This window comes from Clinocottus analis, unplaced genomic scaffold (assembly GCF_023055335.1).
Source record: "Clinocottus analis isolate CAN_PGR_092001 unplaced genomic scaffold, fCliAna1.0.p SCAF_28, whole genome shotgun sequence".
Lineage (NCBI taxonomy): Eukaryota > Metazoa > Chordata > Actinopteri > Perciformes > Cottidae > Clinocottus > Clinocottus analis.
Window position 1 is genome coordinate 3,019,067 of NW_027176020.1, and position 20,717 is coordinate 3,039,783.

The 20,717-nt window shown below is 42.5% G+C and overlaps 5 protein-coding genes across 5 annotated transcripts; all 5 read right to left on the bottom strand.

The window, feature by feature from the left end:
- Nucleotides 1-736: 736 nt before the first annotated feature.
- LOC137795545 (cytochrome P450 2J6-like) lies at nucleotides 737-5,151 on the bottom strand. Its single transcript, XM_068593080.1, has 9 exons — nucleotides 4,960-5,151; nucleotides 4,583-4,748; nucleotides 4,320-4,478; nucleotides 4,082-4,242; nucleotides 3,184-3,357; nucleotides 2,946-3,087; nucleotides 2,671-2,858; nucleotides 1,607-1,748; nucleotides 737-912 (listed from the first exon to the last, which is right to left on the bottom strand). The coding sequence occupies exons 1-9, from the start codon at nucleotides 5,149-5,151 to the stop codon at nucleotides 737-739; spliced, it is 1,500 nt and encodes a 499-aa protein (XP_068449181.1).
- An 812-nt stretch (nucleotides 5,152-5,963) lies between these two features.
- LOC137795543 (cytochrome P450 2J6-like) lies at nucleotides 5,964-8,626 on the bottom strand. The gene is made up of 9 exons (XM_068593077.1): nucleotides 8,435-8,626; nucleotides 7,846-8,011; nucleotides 7,599-7,751; nucleotides 7,358-7,518; nucleotides 7,050-7,226; nucleotides 6,831-6,969; nucleotides 6,467-6,654; nucleotides 6,240-6,381; nucleotides 5,964-6,139 (listed from the first exon to the last, which is right to left on the bottom strand). Exons 1-9 carry the CDS (start codon nucleotides 8,624-8,626, stop codon nucleotides 5,964-5,966), a joined length of 1,494 nt encoding a protein of 497 aa, XP_068449178.1.
- A 1,253-nt stretch (nucleotides 8,627-9,879) lies between these two features.
- On the bottom strand, nucleotides 9,880-12,540 carry LOC137795544 (cytochrome P450 2J4-like). Its single transcript, XM_068593078.1, has 9 exons — nucleotides 12,349-12,540; nucleotides 11,828-11,993; nucleotides 11,577-11,729; nucleotides 11,337-11,497; nucleotides 11,065-11,241; nucleotides 10,833-10,971; nucleotides 10,399-10,586; nucleotides 10,156-10,297; nucleotides 9,880-10,055 (listed from the first exon to the last, which is right to left on the bottom strand). Exons 1-9 carry the CDS (start codon nucleotides 12,538-12,540, stop codon nucleotides 9,880-9,882), a joined length of 1,494 nt encoding a protein of 497 aa, XP_068449179.1.
- A 1,784-nt stretch (nucleotides 12,541-14,324) lies between these two features.
- Nucleotides 14,325-17,090, bottom strand: LOC137795542 (cytochrome P450 2J6-like). Its single transcript, XM_068593076.1, has 9 exons — nucleotides 16,899-17,090; nucleotides 16,611-16,776; nucleotides 16,006-16,158; nucleotides 15,766-15,926; nucleotides 15,454-15,630; nucleotides 15,226-15,364; nucleotides 14,960-15,147; nucleotides 14,725-14,866; nucleotides 14,325-14,628 (listed from the first exon to the last, which is right to left on the bottom strand). The coding sequence occupies exons 1-9, from the start codon at nucleotides 17,088-17,090 to the stop codon at nucleotides 14,453-14,455; spliced, it is 1,494 nt and encodes a 497-aa protein (XP_068449177.1). The 3' UTR covers nucleotides 14,325-14,452.
- Nucleotides 17,091-18,087: 997 nt separating this feature from the next.
- On the bottom strand, nucleotides 18,088-20,651 carry LOC137795435 (cytochrome P450 2J2-like). The gene is made up of 8 exons (XM_068592907.1): nucleotides 20,373-20,651; nucleotides 19,670-19,822; nucleotides 19,430-19,590; nucleotides 19,118-19,294; nucleotides 18,890-19,028; nucleotides 18,616-18,803; nucleotides 18,363-18,504; nucleotides 18,088-18,274 (listed from the first exon to the last, which is right to left on the bottom strand). Exons 1-8 carry the CDS (start codon nucleotides 20,554-20,556, stop codon nucleotides 18,099-18,101), a joined length of 1,320 nt encoding a protein of 439 aa, XP_068449008.1. The 5' UTR covers nucleotides 20,557-20,651; the 3' UTR covers nucleotides 18,088-18,098.
- Between the last annotated feature and the right edge of the window lie 66 nt (nucleotides 20,652-20,717).

The window sequence follows — 20,717 nt, forward strand, 5'->3', positions numbered from 1 at the left end:
TGTCCATCATAACCGCCACAAGCTTTGTTCGTGTGATATCGGAGGAACAGCTGAAGATATTTCCACATTTTAATGACTTAATAATCTTAAGAAGTCAAAGTGAATGGGGCTTTAAAAGGCTTTTAGACAGTGGCGTTAGGACAGAATCACAAAGTTGTAGCTATTCGACATTAAAAAATAACTTTTATTATATATATTTTTAAATTTAAATATATATTTAAATTTAATTAATTAAAAAAAATATTTTCAAATAAATTAAATATTTTTTTAATGAAAAATACACATGTTTACACATATATTTTTTATAAAATATTTTTCAAAATATGTATTTTTTATTTTAAAATATATTTAATTTATTTAAAAAATATATTTAATTTATTTAAAAAAATATACAATGTATTGAATTTTTTAAATTTATTTATTGAAAGTTATATCTATTTTATAATGCCGAGCAGCGTCCCATCGTGTGTATTTATGTCTACGATATCCGACAGCAGGCCTAGGTAGGAAATGCACTGTTCACCACTGACTTTCAATAATATTCTATTATTTTACCATCAGGTGGTTTAAAAATGAGAATAATTATACTTATCGCACATATTCCTAGTCATTGTGACGGGCTTCAATGGTCCTTTAAAATGAAAGCATGAACAGAAAAACTAGCCGAGGATGCAGCGCGTGTTGTTTAAACCACGTATAACATTTCTTTGCAGCGTACATGTGATGCATTGCAGGTTCAGCGGGCTGCGGCGTAGATCTTGAACGGGTGCGGGCTGCGCGTCGCGCCGGTGATCCCCCCGGTCCTCAGCTCGACCCCGTCCAGTGTGCTGAAACGAAACCTCTGGAGCAAAGTGACGACGAACAGAAACAGCTGAGTCCTCGCCAGGCCTTCTCCCAGACACGCACGCTTTCCTGGAACAAGAACGCAGAGGATGAACTGAAAGAGCGATTCCTTTCAGTTGAGTCAAGGCGAGACTTTGGGCCTTTTATCGTCTTTGGATTATAGAAAGCAAACATCCAAAAATCAATACAGGTCGTTATTTTAATACGTTGTCTTTTCGCGTCTGTAGATTTCTGCTAAATTCCTCAAACGTTAGCATTAGATAATTCCTCATTTACACATTTAAACATGTCAGGAAACCAAATCATTTAATTGTCTTAATTTAGTAATCAGGGGAAGTGTCATGGGGATCTCTATTACTAAATTACTTTCAGGGTCTTCAACATGAAGGTCATTTTATAAAACATGTTTTTTAAGGACGTTTTTCTTAATAATCAGTTTCTTACATCCACTAAACGTTCCAGCTTCATCCCTCTCTCTATATTCTGAAGGTTTTCACCAAAAGATTTGTTCACATATCATTCAGAGTCTGATTTATAGAACAATTTATTCCCAAAAATCACGATGAAAATGATTATTTGTTGACATTATAGTCCGATTTATGGACTGATAAAAATATTATTTCCCATGTTCACATTATAATAATAATACAAAACAATTGTCTTAATGTAAGTAATAAACTGAGGATGTTTAACGCTGACATCTATTACTTGCCATGTTCCACCTGTAGTGTCTCTACAGTGACCAGGTTGATGTGAAGCTCACCTGCAGAGAAAGGTAAAAAGGCTTCCCTCCTCACGAACCTGCCCCCGGCACCCAGGAAGTGTTCGGGGTTGAAGGTGTGGGGCGTGTCCCATTCAGCCGGGTCGAACAGCACGGAGGTCAGGTTGGGCATCACGGAGGTTCCCTGCACACACACACACACAAACACACACACACACACACACACAGCGACCAGCTTCACGTTTACACAAACCACAACGGAAGAGATGTGAGGAGAGATCAGCCACAACTTATTGACAGTTTATAAGGGACAAACCTGTGGAAGAACATTCACGCCACAAAAAAAAGTCATAATTTTGAGATGAAAAGTTGAAATTAGGAGATCTTTAATCTGTTTTTTTCTGTTCTATTGTTTATTGATATTACTTGTTTCTTTTATCTTATACTTGTGAGCATACTGTAATCCTGTAATTTCTCCACTGAGGGACTAATTAGGGATTATCTTATTTTATCTTATAAAAAGTCATAATTATGAGATAAAAAGTCATAATTATGGGATAAAAAGTCATAATTATGAGATAAAAAGTAATTATTATGACATAAAAAGTCATATTTATTAGATAAAAAGTAATAATTATGAGATAAAAAGTCATTATGACATAAAAAGTCATATTTATTAGATAAAAAGTAATAATTATGAGATAAAAAGTCATTATGGCATAAAAAGTCATATTTATAAGATAAAAAGTAATAATTATGAGATAAAAAGTCATTATGACATAAAAAGTCATATTTATAAGATAAAAAGTAATAATTATGAGATAAAAAGTCATTATGGCATAAAAAGTCATATTTATAAGATAAAAAGTCATTATTATGAGATAAAAAGTCATTATTATGACATAAAGTCAAAGTTATGAGATAAAAAGTAATTATTATGAGATAAGATATTACGGGCTTCCATACAAATCCCAACACGCAACCTGTGCTCATTCCCCTCTACCCCCCCCCTCCCCCCACACACACACACACACACACTGTGATAAGAGCGTGGAAACCCCGATTGGACACCACTACCATAATGGACTCCCGCCATGTCGATGCACCTTGGGTATGAAGTAGCCGCCCAGCGTCGTGTCCTTGGCGGCCATTCTGAGTCCGTTCAGGGGAACGATGTTTCCCATCCTCTGGATCTCGTGGATGACGGCGTCAGTGTAAGGCATGTCGGGTCTGTCGGCCATCGTGGGCCCGCGGCTCCGCCCGATGACCCCGTCTATCTCTGCCTGGACTTTGTCTAGGAGGTGCAATAAAAAAAAAAACAATGTTTAATTGATCTTCAGCGCCTTCATTTCTCCCGTACATGAATCTCTCTTTATCCCACCCTGGATGTGAGGGCTCCTGATGAGGTAGACGAGGCCCCACTGCAGGGTCTTGGAAGTGGTTTCGCTGCCAGCCAGGAACAGATCCAGACAGCACAGAACCAGGTTGCCATCGTTGAAGCCCAATTCCCTGCTGCTGTTGCGCTGTTGAGCAAGAAGCGAAAGGGACACAGTTAGTTTTTCACCCCCCTCGTCTCATTACGTATCGATCGGCCGAGTCCACGCCGTAAACGTTTTTACTTCCTCCTCCATCAGGAAGCTGTCGATGTAATCTCGTGGGTCGCCGGGTGCCGGATCCGACTTGTGCCTCTCGATCTCGGCCCGGATGGAGGCCTCCAGAGATTCAGAGCTGCTGAAGATGCCGTTGTGAGGCCCCGGCAGGCGTCTCATCAGAGCTGGGAACGCGTCGTAGAGCTGTTTGGAAAGTAACACAGGGGACTTCTTCAGTTGCCTTGTTTAAATACATCGGAGGGTAAAAAGATCTCACCAGTGGTTCTCAAACTTTTTCTACTTCAGAGGAAGCAAAATGTTCTGGCCCCACCGCCCCGACAACATGGGAACAAAATGGTCCAACTTTTTGAGACTCCTCCATCTGTGCTTTTTTAAAAATGTAAATCCCTTTCAAGTTAACCAGATTGCTCCATCTGACAACAACTAACAACATGTGCAATCACTTTAAAACAATGCAAATAAAGTTATGTATGTGCTGAAAAATAACTCATATTTGGCAAAAAAAGATGACCAAGGAAGCCGGTTGGATCCCTGTTTTCGCCTCGTAGTTTTATGTTGAAGTGCCCTTGAGCAAGGCACTGAAGCCCCAGAGCTTCACCGCATCACAAAGATCCTTATTTCCTAAGGATGAATAATTACCCCACTGTGGGATTAATAAAGGATTCTCTACATTTTTTAAATTAAATTTTATATTTTTATTTAATAATCTGCATCTCCCCCCGCGCCCCACCTGTAATACCTCCGCGCCCCACTAGGGGGTCGCGCCCCACAGTCTTTAATTGACAGAATGACAGCTGTGACTTGCATGAAAAGCCTCTTATCTACTGATAATAAGTGTTTTGACACGCTGCGAATGCCTTTCGCCACGTGGGTTCGCTCGTTGCGTCTCAGCCACTTTGCGTCTCACCAGAGCCCAGACGGAGCCCTCCAGGTACGCCACCTGCGCCAGGTTCTTCAGCATGCTCTGGAAGGTGAGGTCGCTGTAGTCGAACCGTCTCCCGAACACGATCTGGCAGATGACGTTGGCCACGGCGTTGTTTAGGAAGGGCACCGGGTCAAATGCCTCACCTGAGCGGAAGACATGTCCGAGTGTATTTGTTTTTGTGCTTTTCGTTCACCCTGATGTTGTTGTTGTTGTGCCAAACCTTTCTCCATCTCCATCTCCATGGCCTCCTGCAGATGATGACTCTCCTCACATATGCTCCGCTCCATGGAGCCGCCGGCCGGGCCGAAGGTTCGTAACGCCGCCGCGGCGAAGCGCCGCTGCCTCCTCCACACTTTCCCATTGCTGAAGAAAAGACCGGCTGAGACGGAGGAACATGATCAGGAGGCCGCTTGAATCCTTTGAACACCAATGTGCTGTATGTGTGTGTGTGTGTGTGTGTGTGTGTGTGCGTTGAGAGTCTACCTGAGTTCCCTGAATAAATCCTGGTCACCATCGGGCTGTAAGGCCGGTCCACAAAGTTGTCCGCCTGTGTCACGATGGCTTCCTTCACCATCTTCCACCCGGACACGAACACTGTCGCGTGTCTTCCCAGACGAATGCAGAACACATTCCCATAAACGTCAGCGAGCTGTGGATGCAGGAGCAGAGAATACGTGGCCTGTTGTCTGGCATGTGACTCTGATGAGGCGCATATTTCAAGACAATAGTCTCTGTGACACTGACGGTTTCTACCAATGTTCTGAAATTTCTAAAGTTTCCTTCCAACTTCTGCTACAGCTAAAGTTTTCACACAGAAAACACATTTTCAGGGAATGAAAAACATGATTCGGTCGTCTTACCTTGGTCAAGTACACGTGAGGCTGTTTAGATTCAATGTTGAATACGTTTCCCAAAAGTGGGAGAGACGGCGGTCCCGGTGGGAAATTGGGTGGATCCTTTTTGCCCCGAAAAAACACCACGAGGAGAACGGCGAAAGTAAAAAGCAGCGTTGCCCTCGGGTCGAGCCAGACGAACAAATCACACAGCCGCATGGCGAGGGCAGAGGAGACGAGCGTGGGACTGACGAGGTTCAGTCGCTCCGTCATCAATTTGTACCGACTGACGGCTTCTGTAGACGTGGTGACCTTTGTGTGCGAGGACACGCCTCCATTACCCAAATACAGAGTAAGAATAAACTAAAAAACTGACCCAAACTTACACACCTTAACCAAGAGGGAGCATCAAACCCATAATGCTAAATGTAATGTCACAAAGAGACACACGAGTGTTCAAAAGGTTCAGTTTATCAACTAATGGCCTATACAAAAAAAAACATGTTTATATAAATTATATATTTCGTTATTAATAACTATAACTAAACAATAAATGTACAATTATTCGTGTTACGAATTGTTTATGTGTCACAAACTGTTGTTTTTCATTGAAATAACTCAGGCCGGCATCCAGAGCAGGGCTGATCTGCTCTGAGGTTATGATTGTCTGTCCTCTGATCAATAGTATTAAAAAACGTAACCAACACAGTTTGATTGAAGGTTTAAAGAGCACATTTATCACAAATACATCAATTACATCTTTAAACATTTTGTCATTATTACAAGAGCAGATGGAATTGTCTAATGAACAGAGCCATTAACAAAAGAATATTGTAATGATAAAATAATGTTATCACAACGAATTAAATGTACACAGAGGGAGAATAAAGGTCATCCGTACATGAGGCAATGATACAACAGTGAACGGTTGAGATTACCAACAGCTTTCTCTTCTCGAGCGTTTTGCTTTGTTCAATGTTTTTTTTACACATCGTTGTGATGAAAAGTGATCAATTGAGATGTGACATGATTCAGCGAGCCCTGGCGTGAACCTTGAAGGGGTGAGGTACACGTGTAACTCCAGTTACTCCTTCTGTGCTCAACTCCACTCCATCAGGAACACAGAAAGAAAACTTCTGCAGTAAACCGACCAAAAACAGGAACAGCTCCATCTTGGCCAGGCCTTCTCCGAGACACACACGTTTCCCTGAAGAGTCAACAAACACACAAACACATCAAGGTGTTGGAGCTCGGGGTGAAATATTCCTTCTCAGGTCATGCTTAAGATTGAGTTGGATGGGGTTTACCTGCAGAGAAAGGCAGGAAAGCTTCTCTCTTCACAAACTTCCCCTCAGCATCTAGGAAGTGTCCGGGGTTGAAGGTGTCTGGAGTCTCCCATTCAGTCTTGTCGAACAGCACAGAGGTTAGGAAGGGAATCACGGTCGTACCCTAGAAAAACAAGATCCATATGGTAACATTACGCAATTCGCTCACATAAAAATAATGCCTTAAAATAACTGTGTGCTAAATGCACCTTGGGTATGAGGTAGCCGCCCAGCGTCGTGTCCTTGGCGGTTATTCTGAGTCCATTGAGAGGAACAATGTTTCCCATCCTCTGGATCTCGTGGATGACGGCATCGGTGTAAGGCATGTTGGGTCTGTCGGCCATACTGGGCTGTCGGGTGCGTCCGATCACTCCGTCTATTTCTGCCAGGACTTTGTCTAGAAGAACAAGAACATTTAAGAGATTTTAGTGTGAAACAACAGCTTGAGACGACGCCATCAGCCCCAGCTGTACTTTGTGTTCAGATTGTGAACAGCATATTAGCATTGAAAGCTAATATACTTAGCGCTGTGGCTAAGTACAGCCTTACTGTAGAGCCTAGCATGTGACCTACCCTGAGTATCAGGGTTTTTTATCAGGTAAACCAAAGCCCAGAGCAAAGTGGTGGAGGTCGTCTCGGATCCAGCCATGAACAGATCCACAGAGCACATTGCCAGATTGATCTCAGTGAAACCGAGATCGGACTCTTTGTGCTGTTCAGAAACACACATAGAATCCAGATGTGAGTGATTGAGAGATTGACAGGATGGACGACCTTTTGTTGTTCACTTACGTTCTCCATTTCAATGAGGAAAGCGTCAATGTAGTCCCGGGGATCGCTGTGGTCCAGGTCCTTCTTGTGGCTCTCTACCTCCTGACTGATGAAGTCCAGGATGGCGTCAACGTGACTGAACATTTTGTTGTGAGGACCTGGCAAGTGCTTCATCAATTCGGGGAATGCCTGGTACATCTGTCCAGAAGAAACAGTGGATCATCTTTTCTGATTAATTTGACCGCAGACGTGGTCCTCGTAGCTGTTAAGGAGGACTGACTCCCTCAATCCCACCAGAATCCTGAACTAAATGGACATGACTGACTTACCAAACCCCATACGGAGCCCTGCAGTCTAAGAGCTTCAGACAAATACTTTAGCATGATCTGGAAGTTGTGGTCGCTGTAGTCAAACCGTTTCCCCATCACCAGCTGGCAAATGATGTTGGACACACCATTGTAGAAGAGGATTGCAGGGTCGAAAGGTCCACCTGGAGAGGAGGAGTCTAGTGTTCAGATAATGCTGTGCTACTGAAGAGCTGCTGATAATGACCTCATTGTTTAACACAACCTTTCTCCTTCTCTATTTCCTCCTGCAGGTGTCGGATCTCCTCACAGATACTCTGCTCCATGGTTCCTTTACCCAGGCCGAAGTTACGTAAGGTAGACAAGGCAAAGCGTCGCTGCTTCTTCCAAGTTTCTCCGTTGCTCATGAACAGACCGCCTAGACACGAGCATGCAGAGGAAATGGGGTTAATGGCTCAGGAAAATGACCTCCTCCACAAAATGAGAAACGAGACAGAGAGAAATTTGAACACCTGAGCTTCCTGAGAAAAAACGGTCAAGCAACGCGTTGTGTGGTCGATCCACAAAAATGTCGGCTTGTGTCACGATGGCTTCCTTCACCGTCTTGTACCCGGAAACAAACACCATCTTGTCCCCGCCGAGGCGGAAACTGAACACCTTTCCATAGATGTCAGCCAGCTGTGGACAGTAAATCAAATAAAAAAACATGGATAAACTCCAATACACAACTGCATCATGAACTTTTAAAACTGTTTAAAAACAAGACCTAACAGGTGTTCCAGGATCCGAACTTCAGATCAAATATTGTTTTTCTTCATAATTTGCCCACCAGATACCAGTGTCTGCTATTAGTGTATCTCTAAAAACCATTAACATTTATTGAAACTCCTTTCTTTTCTTTTTTTTATAGCACATTGGCAAAGTTGAACATATTGTTATTGTCCGCAGTCGTCACTATCGCGATACAAATTGCTCAATAGTCTCTGTGAAAGATCTTAAACCGACAGGACATTTTCTTGAGTTAATATAATGTACAGTTAAAATCTACGAGAGTGTCTCAATAAAATTCACACTGAAATGAAAACATGCATTAAACTGTACCTTTGAAAATTGAACGTGTGGGTGCTTCCTGTCCAGACTGATGACATTGCCCACAAGGGGAAGAGACAGCGGTCCCGGAGGATAATTTGGAGGATTTCTGTGTTTGAGGAAGTCTGCTATTATGATGTAAATGAAAACAAACAGGAACAGCAGCTTAAAGTCAAAATCCATCAACAAATTATAAAGACCCATCGTGAAAGAGAGTTGAACCAGCAACAGAATGAAGGTCTTAACTTCTGCCTCTGCAGGAACCACCCATTGTTATATAATGCCTGTTCACGTTTGAATTAACCCTTAAATGGGCCACACCTTGTGATTACTCTCAATAATAACTTCAAAGGACAGACAACATAAAAGAAAATATATCAATCACAGTCCGTACAAAGGTGCATGTGACACATTTATTTACTTAAGCAGCAACATGAGCAGCAATAATTGCAGCAAGTGCAAAACCAGTCTTTCAGTGACCTTAGATTGAGGTTAGGTTTTTATTGTGTCAAGTGTTGAGCCAAAATACAAATGTGCAAAGTACAGTGGGAGCAAACGGCGCCTCGCTGATCGATGTGCATGTAAATAGTTGCATGGACGTTAGTTATTACTATCCAGGAACAGATGCAGACAAAAATAGAACCAGATTTGCATCGTCAAAACCTAGTCGACTGTGTCTGTTGTGCTATCAGGCAAAGCAGAGGAACAAACACACACTCAGTTAGTCTTTGGCTTTGTCAACAGCATACTTTCTCCTCTATCAAAAAGGTGTCGAGGAATCTGAAGAGTTGTTTTAGTCCAGATCCACTTTGTGATTTGTAAGAATTTTAAAAGAAGCTTAAGTTTGATGAGAGCAATCAAAAATGTGATAAAAGCAGATAGTAGATTTGTCATATAGATAAGGCGTTATCTGCATATTACATTTTGGGGGTGGCAGATACAATCTTGCTCATATATTAGGAATAATAAAGGAGCAAGAGGAGACCATTTTGCTACCTCTATACTAGCCTTAAAGTTGCAATCTCAGAGGTTTTCATTGAAATAACTGTAATTTTTTATTCTTTTGCTGTAGGCGGTGACTTAAACTAAAACCATTTTATGGATAGTTCATCTATTCCGGTCAAACGTAGTCTTTCTACTGGAATATATAATCTTTCAAGGTCTATGAATAGTGCAGCACAAGCTCCTGTCACTTTGTTGAGTTTCCCCACCAGCACCAAAGACACAAGCACAGTAGAGGTATTGTCGGTAACTACTTTTATTGTTTCATGCATGTGTGTTTCATGGAATTAAATGTACACAGAGGGAGAATAAAGGTCATCCGTACATGAGGCAATGATACAACAGTGAACGGTTGAGATTACCAACAGCTTTCTCTTCTCGAGCGTTTTGCTTTGTTCAATGTTTTTTTTACACATCGTTGTGATGAAAAGTGATCAATTGAGATGTGACATGATTCAGCGAGCCCTGGCGTGAACCTTGAAGGGGTGAGGTACACGTGTAACTCCAGTTACTCCTTCTGTGCTCAACTCTACTCCATCAGGAACACAGAAAGAAAACTTCTGCAGTAAACCGACCAAAAACAGGAACAGCTCCATCTTGGCCAGGCCTTCTCCAGGACACACACGTTTCCCTGAAGAGTCAACAAACACACAAACACATCAAGGTGTTGGAGCTCAGGGTGAAATATTCCTTCTCAGGTCATGCTTAAGATTGAGTTGGATGGGGTTTACCTGCAGAGAAAGGCAGGAAAGCTTCTTTCTTCACAAACTTCCCCTCAGCATCTAGGAAGTGTCCGGGGTTGAAGGTGTCTGGAGTCTCCCATTCAGTCTTGTCGAACAGCACAGAGGTTAGGAAGGGCAACACGGACGTACCCTAGGAACAAGATACACGGGTTGAATCCAAGCTAACAAGACATGTTTCTTTCTTCCAAATTCCTGTTAAAACTTAACATTTTCACTCTGTGCTAAATGCACCTTGGGTATGAGGTAGCCGCCCAGTGTCGTGTCCTTGGCGGCTACTCTGATTCCATTGAGAGGAACAATGTTTCCCATCCTCTGGATCTCGTGGATGACGGCATCGGTGTAAGGCATGTTGGGTCTGTCGGCCATACTGGGCTGTCGGGTCCGTCCGATCACTCCGTCTATTTCTGCCAGGACTTTGTCTACAAAAATAAGAACATTTAAGGAGTTAACCTGCAACAGGGTGAGAAAAAGTTCACGTTAATTTCTTACATTCTGTACTTTGTGATTTGTGCTAATAAATAGCATGCTAACATTCTAAACTAAGATGGTGTACATTAGCCAAATGCTAACATGGTGTTGGCTCAAAGCACCAATGTGCATGATCACAATCTCACAAAGCTGTTAGAAAAGCTGGTTTTCACTGTGGGGCCCACTATGTCACCTACCCTGAATATCAGAGTGTTTTATGAGGAAAACCAAAGCCCACAACAAAGTGGTGGAGGTCGTCTCCGATCCAGCTAGGAACAGATCCAGAGAGCATAGAGCCAAATTGGACTCAGTGAAGCCCAGATCAGACTCTCGATGCTATTCAGAAACACAGAGAAGGTCCAGCAGTGAGTTGCTGGTCGACTGACAGGAAGGACGACACACTGTTGTACACTGCAGTTTTTCACTTACATTCTCCATTTCAATGATGAAGGCATCGATGTAGTCCCGGGGATCGCTGTGGTCCAGGTCTTTCTTGTGGCTCTCCACCTCCTGACCGATGAAGTCCAGAATCTGATTGTGGTTGCTGAAGATTTTGTTGTGAGGACCTGGCAAGTGCTTCATCACTCCGGGGAACGCCTCATACAGCTACACAGATCACAGTAAGATCATCTTACATTACCATGTACATTTTGTGATTTTGACCACAGACCGCCTCCTCTACATGGATATTACTGACTTACCATACCCCATACGGAGCCCTGCAGCATAAGAACTTCAGAGAGATAGTCCAGCATGGTCTGGAAGTTGTGGTCGCTGTATTCAAACCGTTTCCCCATCACCAGCTGGCAAATGATGTTGGACACACAATTGTTGAAGAGGCCTACCGGGTTGAAAGGTCCACCTGGGGTCGAGGAGTGAACCGTTCAGATAATGCTGTACTACTGAAGACCTGCTGATAATGACCTCATTGTTTACACAACCTTTCTCCTTCTCTATTTCCTCCTGCAGGTGTCGGATCTCCTCACAGATACTCTGCTCCATGGATCTTTTGCCCAGGCCGAAGTTACGTAATGTAGACAAGGCAAAGCGTCGCTGCTTCTTCCAGGTTTCTCCATTACTGAAAAACAGACCGCCTAGACACAAGCATGCAGAGGAAGTGGGGTTAATAGGGCAGGGGAATGAATTACTTCACAACACGAGACAAGAGAGAGAGTGAGAGACACTTTCAAACCTGTGTTTCCTGAGTACATCCTGTCAGTCATTGCATTGAGTGGACGATCCACAAAGTTGTCGGCTTGTGTCACGAACGCTTCCTTCAATATCTTGTACCCGGACAAAATCACCATCTTTTCACCACCGAGGCGGACGCTGAACACCTTCCCGTAGACGTCAGCCAGCTGTGGACAATTAATTATAGAACAAACTATGATGAACCAGAACACACTTCAATAGCAAAAAACCTATACCAATGCACGGTAAGGATCAAATGGGCTTCCAGGTGTACCAAACATTATCAGCATTATCATTTATACAAACTTTTTGACCACCAGATATCAGTATCTGCCAGTATTTTCTAGATAAATATATAAAAAAGGAAACTGTACCCGCTTCAGGTTTCCATTTAGTGGGACACAGAGGTAGTAAAAATATTTAAAACTTAAATGAAATTCAATCAAACAAACGAATACACATTAAGAATGTGGAAATAAAATTCACACTTTGACATTTAAATATACATCTATTTAACTTTACCTTTGTAAAATAAATGTATGGATGTTTCCTCTCCATGCTAAAGAAATTCCCCACAAGAGGAAGAGACAGCGGTCCTGGAGGATAACTTGGAGGATTCCTGTTTTTGAGGAAGTCTGCTATTATGATAAAAATGAAAATAAACAGGAACAACACCTTGAGGTCAAAACCCAGCAAAAAATTATAAAGCCACATTTTTAAAGAGAGTTGAATCAACAGTAGGAGAAAGGTCTGAGCTTCACAATACTCTACACGACACTACACACTACTAACCTTACGACGACATATACCACATAAAAACAAATTAGTACTTTGAACTCTGCTCAAAAGTCCTTATGATAGTGTAATTGCGTAAGCAGATACAAAGACACTACGAATCAGAATATAAGCAGTGGCTACAGTAGAATGATAATGACAATAAAAGCATTAATGATTGAAGTAATAGCAAAAATAATTTGACTAATAACAATGGTATCAGTTGGTGTTGGGCAGGGTCACGGCAGGACGTACAAACAAAGTCCCGGTATAACAACAATCCTGGAAGACCTAGAATTTCCAAGTTAGCAATGGGTATTAATGTCCCATTCATGCACATTACTAACTTGAAGATTAATGTATACAGACAGAGAGGGAGAAGAGGAGCTCAGTGTATCCTAAGATGTCCCCAACAGTCTAGGCCCATAGCCGCATTTCTCGGGGCTTGTCTGAGGCAAACCTGAACCAGCCCTCACTATATAAGCGCTATCAAAGAGGAAAGTCTGAAGACTATTATTCAATATGATGAGTGTGTCTTCTTTCTGGACAGAAACTGGAAGCTGGTTCCACAGAAGAGGAGCTTGACGGAGAGAGAGAAAGAGGAGCTCAGTGTATCCTTGGAAGTCCTCCAGCTGTCTTGGCCTATAGCCGCATTTTCTAGACACCTTACATGGTACCCTGTCATCAGCGTATGAATGGGTGATAAATGGGTTAAATCTGGTAAATAGGACTTAAACCCGCTTAATGCGGTTCCTTCAATACCAATACGATGATCCCGTCTTTGTAATCGGATGTTATGGTCAATGGTGTCAAATGTCGCACTAAGGTTGATAAAGACAAGTATAGAGAAAAGTCCTTTTTCTGATATGATTAGAAGATCATCAGTAATTCTCAAATCTGGGCTATGATGCTTTCTAAATCCTGATTGAAAATCCTCAAATAAACTATCATTATGTAGAAAGTCTCACAACTGATTAGTGACTTATCTCTTAAGTATCTTAGAGAGGATTGAAAGGTTAGAGATTGGTCGATAATTAACCAACACCTCTCGATCAAGAGTGGACTTCTTAACCAGTATCTTAATTACAAGTAAGTAGCTTAGTTACAGTTACTTTAAAGGCCTGTGGTACTTGGCTTGTTAGCAAGGATAAGTTGTTCATATCTCGTAGAGGTGCTAACTAAAGGTACAACTCCTTCAGCAGCCTTGTCGGGATAAAGTCCAAGAGACAGGTAGATGCTTTAGATGTGGAAATTGCAGAAGTCTATTGGTTAAGGCCAATTGGAAAACATCAGTCTAAATATGTATCAGGTTTAACCGCTGTTTGGTCCTTTTTGAACTGTGAAACCTTAAGAGTAGGACCTGACCATAATATTGACCCAGCGGGCAATCTTCATATGGTGGCTTTAAATCTCAAGTTCCTTCCTAATGGCTGAAGAGGCAGCCTTATCATTGAACCTCCATGAAGTTCATTCAAGGTCATGGTTGAAGATTGTCCTTCCTGGGTGGGTAGATGACTTTCTGAAGAATATTGGCTTGCAACCAGGCTCCACTCCGGTATATTAGCCTTGGATTTCTGAGCCATTTCTTATCCTCCAGTTGGCTAACCCTTGGTCTGCTAACCTCTAGCTGAACATAGTTCATGTTATCTATTACTTTTGTCATTAATAATGAGGACAAAGGGACATGTTTTATCAACAGAGCAATTTATATAAGACTACGTACAGTCAGAGAGAATACAGGCTATCAGTACATGGGGCAATGACACAAAAGTGAAAGCTTGAGATTGACATCAGTTTTCTATCCTAAAACGTTAAAATGAAGAGAAAAGAAACCAGTGAGATGTGACATAGTTCAACGAGCTTTGGCGTGAATCTTAAAGGGTTTGGGTACATGAGTAACTCCAACTACTCCTTCTGTGCTCAACTCCACTCCATCAGGAACAGAAAAAGAAAACCTCTGTAGTAAACCGACCAAAAACAGGAACAGCTCCATCTTGGCCAGGCCTTCTCCGAGACACACACGTTTCCCTGAAGAGTTCACAAACACATCAAGGTGTAAGAGCTCAGGATAACACTCCCATTCTGGTTCAGGTCATGCTTAAGATCGAGTTGGATGGGGTTTACCTGCAGAGAAAGGCAGGAAAGCTTCTCTCTTCACAAACTTCCCCTCAGCATCTAGGAAGTGTCCGGGGTTGAAGGTGTCTGGAGTCTCCCATTCAGTCTTGTCAAACAGCACAGAGGTTAGGTTGGGCATCAAGGACGTACCCTAGGAGCAAGACCCACAGGTTAAAACCAAGCCATTCTTCAACAACAACAATTCCGGTTAAGAAAAAGCATTTTTACTGGGTGCTAAATGCACCTTAGGTATGAAGTAGCCGCCCAGTGTCGTGTCTTTGGCAGCTATTCTGAGTCCATTGAGAGGAACAATGTTTCCCATCCTCTGGATCTCGTGGATGACGGCATCGGTGTAAGGCATGTTGGGTCTGTCTTCCATTGTTGGCAGTCGCGTCTGTCCGATTACTTCGTCTATTTCTGCCTGGACTTTTTCTAGGAAAATAAAAAAGTCTAAGCATATAAGAAAGCCTGAAGCTCGCTCAGTCTTGTAGAGCCTAGCATGTGACCTACCCTGGATTTCAGGGCTTTTTATGAGGAAAACCAAAGCCCAGAGCAAAGTGGTGGAGGTCGTCTCCGTTCCAGCCAGGAACAGATCCACAGAGCACAGAGCCAGATTGAACTCAGTGAAGCCCAGATCAGATCCTTGATGCTGTTCAGAAACACAGAGAAGATCCAGTAGTGAGTGAAAGAAAGACAGGTGGGGTTGCACAGTTCTGTCCACTGCAGTTGTTCACTTACGTTCTCCATTTCAATGATGAAGGCGTCAATGTAGTCTCTGGGATCGCTGTGGTCCAGGTCCTTCTTGTGGCTCTCTACCTCCTGACTGATGAAGTCCAGGATGGCGTCGTAGTCGCTGAACATTTTGTTGTGAGGACCTGGCAAGTGCTTCATCACTTCGGGGAACGCCTCATACATCTACTCAGAAGAAACAGTAGATCATCTTTCATCGTCATCTATGACTTGGGCAAGTCAGTCGATAAAAAAGGGTTGACTCCCACGATCCCAAAATAGTGTCTCAATGATTGAAATGAACAGATATTACCGACGTACCGTACCCCATACAGAGCCCTCCAGCAGGATAGCTTCAGACAAATACTTTAGCATGATCTGGAAGTTGTGGTCGCTGTAGTCAAACCGTTTCCCCATCACCAGCTGGCAAATGATGTTGGACACAGCATTGTTGAAGAGGATTGCAGGGTTGAAAGGTCCACCTGGAGGAGAGGAGCGTTGTGTTTCGATAATGCTGTACTACTAAAGACCTGCTGATAATGACCTCATTGTTTACGTCACCTTTCTCCTTCTCTATTTCCTCCTGCAGGTGTCGGATCTCCTCACAGATACTCTGCTCCATGGATCTTTTGCCCAGGCCGAAGTTACGTAAGGTAGACAAGGCAAAGCGTCGCTGTCTCTTCCATGTTTCACCGTTGCTGGTGAACAGACCGCCTAGACACAAGCGTGCAGAGGAGAAGAAGTTAATGGCTATGGGAAACTAATTCATGTACATGAGCAACACCTTCTCATCCAAACTTCTTATTTTTAGTTACTTAAACTCAAGCGTAAGTATAGCACACTAAACAAACATGTGTTCATGCAACATGCAATACATAGTCAACTTTACATGCTTGTAACAAGTTCCTTTACCTGATTTTTTAAAGTAAGGTTAACTAATCGGATTTTACAGTGTAGGTTCAACCATCTCATCACACTTATTAGAGCAATTTCTCTTAGCATCTAATAATATAAACGGATGGGTTTACAATGTAGTTCCTTGAGAGACCATCTGTGTTTCATGCAGATGCAAAAGAGTGACAAAGTGTGACAAAGAGTTGGTATTTGACACCCTGGGAATGAGAACAAGAAATCATTAGACAAGAGAAAGGGAGAGATTTGTACACCTGTGTCTCCTAAGTAAAACCTGTTGGCAATTGCACTGTTTGGTCGATCCACAAAGTTGTCGGCTTGTGTCACGATGGCTTCCTTCACCATCTTGTACCCGGACACAAACACCATCTTTTCACCGCCGAGGCGGATGCTGAACACCTTCCCATAGACGTCAGCCAGCTGTGGACAATGAATCATGAAACAAACTATGATGAACTGGATCGCACTACTTCAGCATGTGAAATTATTAAATATCTCAATAAAATTCACACTTAACGAAGAAAATATGCACGTATCCTTACCTTAGTAAAATAAATGTGTGGATGTTTACTGTCCACACTGAAGAAACTCCCCACAAGGGGAAAAGCCAGCGGTCCTGGAGGATAATTTGGAGGATTCCTGTTTTTAAGGAAGTCTGCGATTATGATGAAAATCAATATAAAAAGGAAAAACCCCTTGAGGTCAAAACCCAGCAAAAAATTATAAAGCCACATTGTTAAAGAGAATTGAACCAGCAGCGAGAACACTGTCTGAGCTTCTTCCTTCTAAAACATCAGTTATATGACACCTGCTCACACCCATTTAACCCTTTTGTTGTTCACACGCTCAGTGACTACACATCGTAATGACACTACAATGGCTTCTCTGCTAATCGTCTTAACCTGTTTTTGCTGCTGAACCAGTTTGACATCCTGGATATATCCTTCAAACGCATGCGATGTTTGTTATAAATGTATGTTGGTACATTTATGTTCACATGTTTAATGGCCGTTCATAAGAACTCATACATGTAGGGACTTAGGACCCAGGGGTGGATTCAAGCTAGAGGCACAACCTGGGGCGGAGCCTGCATGAGAGGAGACTGGCTGCAGAACAATAGTCCTTTTTGCTTAGGAACCTTCCTAACTGAGTGAAATGACCCAGAAGTACCCGGCAGCCATGATAAGTGCCGGTTGAGTTATCTAAACACAAAGAAAAAGGAGCTTAAATGCGTCCTAACTTAGCTCTTTTAGCGTAGGTGCCACTGGAACTGCCTTTCTGAAAGGAAAGGAGATAATGCCGACCCACAATTCCTTGCGGTGGCAACATTTAAAGTGACTTATCATTCGGCCGTTCAAGAGAAAAAACAAATTGTGACTGATAAAGGCAGATCATGTAAAAAATCATTAGCATAACTTGAAAATACTTTCAATAATCTCTACGTTCGACTGACATTTTTTTGACTAGACAAAAGGGGACATATCACATGACATAACTGATCATTAGAGTTGTAAGTTCACTTAATATAGCCTATGTTTATGGAATCTATTAATTTTGTCATTAATGACAAGGACAAAGGGACATGTTTTATCAACAGTTTATATCAGAATATGTACAGTCAGAGAGAATAAAGGTCTTCAGTACATGAGGCAATGACACAAAAGTGAAAGCTTGAGATTGATAACAGATTTATATCCTAAAACATTAACATGAAAAAAGAAACCAGTGAGATGTGACATAGTTCAACGAGCTTTGGCGTGAATCTTAAAGGGTTTGGGTACATGAGTAACTCCAACTACTCCTTCTGTGCTCAACTCCACTCCATCAGGAACAGAAAAAGAAAACCTTTGTAGTAAGCCGACCAAAAACAGGAACAGCTCCATCTTGGCCAGGCCTTCTCCGAGACACACACGTTTCCCTGAAGAGTTCACAAACACATCAAGGTGTAAGATAAAACTCCCATTCTGGTTCAGGTCATGCTTAAGATTGAGTTGGATGGGGTTTACCTGCAGAGAAAGGCAGGAAAGCTTCTCTCTTCACAAACTTCCCCTCAGCATCTAGGAAGTGTCCGGGGTTGAAGGTGTCTGGAGTCTCCCATTCAGTCTTGTCGAACAGCACAGAGGTTAGGTTGGGCATTAAGGACGTACCCTAGGAACAAGACCCACAGGTTAAAACCAAGCCAATCTACAACAACAACACATTTTGTATTCCTCCAAATTCCTGTTAGGATAAAGCATTTTTACTGGGTGCTAAATGCACCTTAGGTATGAAGTAGCCGCCCAGCGTCGTGTCCTTGGCAGCTATTCTGAGTCCATTGAGAGGAACAATGTTTCCCATCCTCTGGATCTCGTGGATGACGGCATCGGTGTAAGGCATGTTGGGTCTGTCTTCCATTGTTGGCAGTCGCGTCTGTCCGATTACTTTGTCTATTTCTGCCTGGACTTTGTCTAGAAAAATTTAAAAAAAACAAAATCTAAGCATATAAGAAAGCCTGGAGCTCGCTCAGTCTTGTAGAGCCTAGCATGTGACCTACCCTGGATGTCAGGGCTTTTTATGAGGAAAACCAAAGCCCAGAGCAAAGTGGTGGAGGTCGTCTCCGTTCCAGCTATGAACATATCCACAGAGCACAGAGCCAGATTGAACTCAGTGAAGCCCAGATCAGATCCTTGATGCTGTTCAGAAACACAGAGAAGATCCAGTAGTGAGTGAAAGAAAGACAGGTGGGGTTACACAGTTCTGTCCACTGCAGTTGTTCACTTACGTTCTCCATTTCAATGATGAAGGCGTCAATGTAGTCCCGGGGATCGCTGTGGTCCAGGTCCTTCTTGTGGCTCTCTACCTCCTGACTGATGAAGTCCAGGATGGCGTCGTAGTCGCTGAACATTTTGTTGTGAGGACCTGGCAAGTGCTTCATCACTCCGGGGAACGCCTCATACATCTACTCAGAAGAAACAGTGGATCATCTCTCATCATCATCTAAAACTTGGGCAAGTCAGTCGATAAAAAAGGGTTGACTCCCACGATCCCAAAATAGTGTCTCAATGATTGAAATAAAGAGATATTACCGACGTACCGTACCCCATACAGAGCCCTCCAGCAGGATAGCTTCAGACAAATACTTTAGCATGATCTGGAAGTTGTGGTCGCTGTAGTCAAACCGTTTCCCCATCACCAGCTGGCAAATGATGTTGGACACAGCATTGTTGAAGAGGATTGCAGGGTTGAAAGGTCCACCTGGAGAGGAGGAGCGTTGTGTTTCGATAATGCTGTGCTACTGAAGAGCTGCTGATAATGACCTCATTGTTTACGTCACCTTTCTCCTTCTCTATTTCCTCCTGCAGGTGTCGGATCTCCTCACAGATACTCTGCTCCATGGATCTTTTGCCCAGGCCGAAGTTACGTAATGTAGACAAGGCAAAGCGTCGCTGTCTCTTCCATGTTTCACCGTTGCTCATGAACAGACCGCCTAGACACAAGCGTGCAGAGGAGAAGAAGTTAATGGCTATGGGAAACTAATTCATGTACATGAGCAACACCTTCTCATTCAAACTTGTCACATACTGACGCTTTGTCACAGAAAACAATTATTTAGGTTTAGGCAACAAAACCACTTTCTTAAGGTTTAGGAAAAACATCATGGTTGGACTTAAAATAACTACATAATCTAAGTAAAATGTTAATAATGTAATGTCACAAACAAAGTGTTTTAAAGTCTACTACACTTGGCTCCTGGTTTAAAATCATGTGTTTGTTTGAGCCTCACACCCCAGCATTTGTTTGCTTTTTAGTTCCTACAATCTTATCAAACTCATTAGAGCAATTTCTCTTCGCATCTAATCATAAAAACTGATGGGTTTACAATGTAATTCCTTGAGAGACCAACTGTGTTTCATGCAGATGCAAAAGAGTGACCTTTGTGTTGGTATGCAGAGGAGTGTGACAAAGAGTTGATATTTGACATCCTGGGAATGAGAACAAGAAATCATTAGACAAGAGAAAGGGAGAGATTTGTACACCTGTGTCTCCTAAGTAAATCCTGTTGGCAATTGCACTGTTTGGTCGATCCACAAAGTTGTCGGCTTGTGTCACGATGGCTTCCTTCACCATCTTGTACCCGGACACAAACACCATCTTTTCACCGCCGAGGCGGACGCTGAACACCTTCCCATAGACGTCAGCCAGCTGTGGACAATGAATCATGAAACAAACTATGATGAACTGGATCGCACTACTTCAGCATGTGAACTTATTAAATATCTCAATAAAATTCACACTTATCGAGGAAAATATGCACGTATCCTTACCTTAGTAAAATAAATGTGTGGATGTTTACTGTCCACACTGAAGAAACTCCCCACAAG